Source organism: Pteropus vampyrus, unplaced genomic scaffold (assembly GCF_000151845.1).
Source record: "Pteropus vampyrus isolate Shadow unplaced genomic scaffold, Pvam_2.0 Scaffold157, whole genome shotgun sequence".
NCBI lineage: Eukaryota > Metazoa > Chordata > Mammalia > Chiroptera > Pteropodidae > Pteropus > Pteropus vampyrus.
The window spans coordinates 1,712,797-1,717,505 of NW_011888938.1; the positions used below are offsets into that span (position 1 = coordinate 1,712,797).

Below are 4,709 nucleotides of genomic sequence, written 5' to 3' on the forward strand. Positions count from 1 at the left end.
CGCCGCACAGCCGGAGGTAGGGGCGGTGTTTTCTTGGTTCTGCCCATTGGGGCAGAACTCCAAGAGCCCGCCGGCCCCCCAGGCATGGCTGCCCCCCATCTTGAGCTATTTGGGTTTTCTCTTCTGACCCCAAGGCACAGACTTGGTGAGGCCGTGGAAAAGCTGAGGGTGGGACCTCTGCTTGCTTCAGGGGGACACGGGGAAGGACGGGCACCAGGAGTCCAGAGGCCGGCCCCACCTTGGAATGTGGCCTGAGGAGGGTGACAAGCATATGCTGGTCCCCCGCCCTCAGTGCGGCTGTGGCACTGAAGATTCGGGTGAGCTCACGGTGGGGAGCAGATGCCCCGCGGACCTGCCAGCACCCTCCCTAGTCCCCCAGCAGAGCCGAGGCCCACGGGAACCCGCTGTGCTGGCCGAGGGCCGGGCCCCGAGATCGCCTGGAAGCGTGTCCGTGTTGGGGGGACATGAGCGGCTGCTGGCCGTGTCATGGGGGTCTGGATGAGGCCTCTCCCCGAGGCCAAAGGCCGGCGTTGCTCAGCTTTTGGGAGGGACGTGGCGTGAGAACATGACCCCCACACGGCTGCCCAGACACGGGTCTCCTCGGTGTGCGTCCCTCGTCCCTCCCCACTCCCTCCTCCCTGCATGACGAGGGCGGGGCAGTCAGGGGCCTGAGACCACGCCCATTGTCTCTTGTCCTCTGTGTGGTGGCCGCCCGGAAGGACTGCCGGTGTCTGCAGGAACTCGGTGCTTTGGTGGCTTGGGAGGGTGTCCACTTCCCTGGCCCTCACTCACCCGCAGGACGAGGTCTGTGGGACTTGCCGCCCCTGGAGCCAGGGCGGAGCAGCCGCCCCTCCCAGGCAAGGCGGGGCGGGGGGCGCCCCTGCTCCTCTCGGAGGAGACGCTCGGCCGGCCAGGCCTGGGGAGCAGCGTTGGATCCCAAGGGCTGGAGCGTGGCTCGGCTCTGCCCCATTGGTCTCTGCTGGTGGCCCTGGGGAAGTCACTTCAGCCCTCTGGGCCTGTCCCCTCACCTGTGGATGAGCACTCGGATGGGCGCTCGGCGCGGCTCATGTGTGCTTAATCCGCGCGGTGCCGACCTGGGCTGGTGAGAGCCAGCGGTTCCCCACGTTCTGGGGGACACAGGCTGTGACGCTGAGCGTCGGGCCCTCTGGGGGCCGACTGGAGGCCGCTTTGAGGAGCTTCGATGCGGGACACTGACCGCTGGGGTCCAGCCAGAGAGGCAGAGGATGAGAGGGGCGTGCAGGGTGCAGTCGGCCTCCGCAGTCTGCACTTGCCCCCGCGGGGGTGCCAGCCATGTGCCAGGAACCGCGTGCCACTCAAGGGTGGTGGCAGGGAGCCAGGACTTTCTAATGCGATGAGCACCATGGGGTCACAGAGCCCCCGGGCGTCCCCGAGGTCCTGCAGCTCAGGGCGTGGCCCGCCGGGGTGGGGGCCAGGCGCCCGAGGCCGAAGCCGTCTGCTGGCCGCCAGGCCGGTGCTCCTCTGCGACAGACACTCACGCTGCTGTCCCTCCCACACCTGCCCGCTGGGTGCTCGAGCAGCCAGCAGGACTGAAGGGAGAGTGGCCGAGGCACCCTGGCCGCGGGCTCCATGCGCTGCAGGCAGAGCCGCGTGGTGTCACGTGTGGTGTCACGAAGGCCCCGCATGGAGCACGCGAGAGCGGCACACACATCCACGCCGGAGCCAGACGCCCGTGTAAGCAGAGACAGGTCGAGAGCGGGAAGGAGCAGCGACGAGGCGTTTGCAGTGGCGGTCACAGTCCGGTCATCGCGGGAACGCCTGCCGGTCACGCGGGAAAGCAGATGGCAGGCAATGTGGCAAAGGGCCGGCAGGCGGCAGCTCGAAGGAGAGAGAGGACAAGCACGCCACCACGCACGCGACAGCGGCCTTGCTGGCCACGGGGAGCAGGGCCAGCGGTCACAGGCACCGGGCCGGGGGCCGCGGACCAGGCTCTTGTGCCCTCGTCCGCGAGGGGACAGCAGCGGAGGCTCCGAGGGCCACCGCGATGTATCGGCAGCTCCTCCACTGGGGCCTCTACCCAGGACACCCGCCCCCGTGTGCAAGGGGGGCCCGGGCACGCGCCCGAGATGCACTTTCGATCATTCACACTCAGATCCCTTTCCGGGAAGCCTGAGAGCCACGTCTGACACAGGGACCGGGGGTGCGGGTGTGTGCTCGTGCGTGTACAGGTGTGCCATGCATGTGCGGACCTGCGCGTGTGTAGGCACACACGTGTCCATGTGTGTGCACACACGTGTGCACAGCTCACCCTGGAGAGACCCGTGAACCCTGCGTTATCACCGGCAGGGCAGTCGGCGCTGGGCGGGGGCCTGGGCAGGCGGAAAGCTGCCCAGCGTCTGTCAGTGCTGGAGAGCCGAGCGCCTCCTGGGCCCGGTGATTAAAAGGCATCTCGAGGGCAGGCCCGCCCTCTCTCCAGGGGAAGGGGCTTGGCCGGGACAGAGACGCACTGAGTGCCAAGTGGAAGCTCAGATGTGTGGCTGGGCTGAATTCAACCTGATGCTTCTAGTAGCTTCCGCGTGCCAAGCACGCCCAGGGCGCAGGGAGGAAGGGCTGCAGTGTGGGCTCCAGGGGGCGTGGGGCCCCAGACCACCCCTGGCCTTCCCGGGCTCAGCCCGAGTCACACCAGGTCCCCGCGTCCCTGTGCTGGCCATACCAAGCAGCTCCAAGGGCTGGCACAGCCCGTGGAGGTGCCGCAGGCTTTACACCAAGGCCAAGTAGGGTTGCCATCCTGTCCACACCCAACACCTGGGAGGCCCCTGGTCCCCGACGCCCCAGAGAACCCGACTGCCTAGGTGGCATCCTGGTCCCTTGTCCTCCAGCCCCGCCTTTCCCTCTGCACCTTAGGGCCTCCGCGTCCGCCAGGTGGGGTGGAATTCTGTGCCTGCCCCACACCCAGGGCCTCTGCTGCCAACCTGAAACTCAGCCTTTCTCGAGATCAGATGCAGCCAAGAGGCGCCAAGCGGTGGCCTCTGGCCAGCACCCAGCGTCCCAGCAAGGATCTCAGAAGGCTCCACTGGGCCCTGTCCCTGGAAAGTGGCCTGTCCCATGGGCAGAAGGGGGCTGTCCCACGGTGAGGGAGGCCTGTCCCCTGGGCAGGAGGGGGCTGTCCCACGGTGAGGGTGGCCTGTCCCCTGGGCAGGAGGGGGCTTTCCTGCGGTGGGGGTGGCTTGACCCTGGGCAGGAGGCGGCTGTCCCATGGTGGGGGTGGCCTGTCCCCTGGGCAGGAGGCGGCTGTCCCATGGTGGGGGTGGCCTGTCCCCTGGGCTGGAGGGGGCTGTCCCACAGTGGGCCTGGCCTGTACCATGGGCAGGAGTAGTCCCCTGCTGAAGGGCAGAAGCTGAGCTGCTCCCTACGAATTGGGGACCACCCCTGCTCAGACAGGCACGGCAGCCCCAAGGTCGTGGACTCTGGCCGTGGAGGGGAACACAGCAACGTCATCCACAGACCCGGCCACAGGGCCCCGAGGACCCCACGTGGGCCCCACGCCGGGCTACTGGCCTCTCCAGGGCCCTGAGCCCGTGCTCACCGGGAGCTGTCGCAGCTGATGCAAGACCCCGAGCTGCGGCCGGGGTCCCCACCTGGGCAGGCAGGGGGATGGGGAGTGGAAGAGCCCTTCCCTGCCTCGCTGCCTCCATAATACACAGCTCAGGGCACCCGAGGCAGCGCAGAGAGGAGCCCCCAGGCCACCTGCACCCTCTGGCCCACGGCTGCTGGTCCACACCGTGGCGCCCGCGCCCACTGCTGCTTCCTGTGCAGTCATCGCGGAGGCCACACGTGGGTGCCGCGCATGACCTGCTCTCCGCCCCCGGCTTCCTGCCGACCTCAGAGCAAAGAAATTTGATTTCACACTCTGTTCAGGGGATGACAGACAGCTCGAGCCGGGCGGCGGGGGTGGGGGGGAGCTGAGAGGAGGGACGAGGTGGGGCCACCTGCCCGCAGAGCAGCCCTGCAGGGCTCGGCCGTCCAGAGGCCCCTGTGCCTGTCCACGCTCCCCGCCCCAGCGCCAGGCAAGGGCGCCACCCCTGGCCCGGGTCTCCCCTGTGGGAGGCACGCTGCACACAGTGCACCCGCACAGCGTTACGTGTGTCTGGGGCCGGGTCCACGGACAAGGGTGAGTGCACACGCCCACCCCTCTGCGCCCCTCACTGCGAGTGTCCGCCCATTGCAGAGACACCTTGGTGCGTGTGGAGACCCGCAGAGAAGCCACACGCCGATGGCGGGCACACCTGGGCACCGGCTACAGATCCCCGAATCCTGGGGGGCGGGGAGCGAAGGAGAAGCCCCAGGGGACAGCCTCCCAGGAGAGGGGACGTGGTAACAACAAAGCTCAGCCTCTGCCACGCCATGGGTTACTCAGACCCAGGCACGCGGACTGGCTGGGACACCCACGTGGTGGGTGGCCGGGCCAGTACCCTCGGAGGCTGGAGCAGACGTGGACGAGAGGACACAGCTGACACCCATGGCCCGAACTCAGACAGAAGCAGAGCTCCAAGTAGGGACCCCCACCCCGTCCCCTTCTCACTCACCTCTGCCCGTCTGAGCTGCTGCTGCAGGCACCCCCGGCCAAAGGCGCGCCCCAGAGTTCCCTCCCGTCCCCAGACCGGAAAGCCGCCCCTCCTGAGGGCCAGCGCTGGGCTGTACCTTTCCCAGGGGGCCTGAGCCACTTCCTG

At 68.3% G+C, this 4,709-nt stretch overlaps 2 protein-coding genes across 2 annotated transcripts in view; one reads left to right on the forward strand and one right to left on the reverse strand.

Annotated features, from left to right (window-relative positions):
* Positions 1-3,799, reverse strand: part of KCNT1 (potassium sodium-activated channel subfamily T member 1) — a 63,533-nt gene extending 59,734 nt beyond the window's left edge. Inside the window, exons 1-3 of the mRNA XM_023536468.1 lie at positions 3,727-3,799; positions 3,566-3,617; positions 1,593-1,797 (exon numbers count right to left, since the gene is read on the reverse strand). Of these exons, the coding sequence (XP_023392236.1) occupies positions 1,593-1,797; positions 3,566-3,617; positions 3,727-3,799 (330 nt within the window). The remainder of the gene's footprint in view (positions 1-1,592; positions 1,798-3,565; positions 3,618-3,726) is intronic.
* A 584-nt stretch (positions 3,800-4,383) lies between these two features.
* SOHLH1 (spermatogenesis and oogenesis specific basic helix-loop-helix 1) overlaps positions 4,384-4,709 on the forward strand; it is a 17,128-nt gene continuing 16,802 nt past the window's right edge. The window contains exon 1 of the mRNA XM_011369995.2: positions 4,384-4,447. Within this exon, the coding sequence (XP_011368297.1) occupies positions 4,384-4,447 (64 nt within the window). The remainder of the gene's footprint in view (positions 4,448-4,709) is intronic.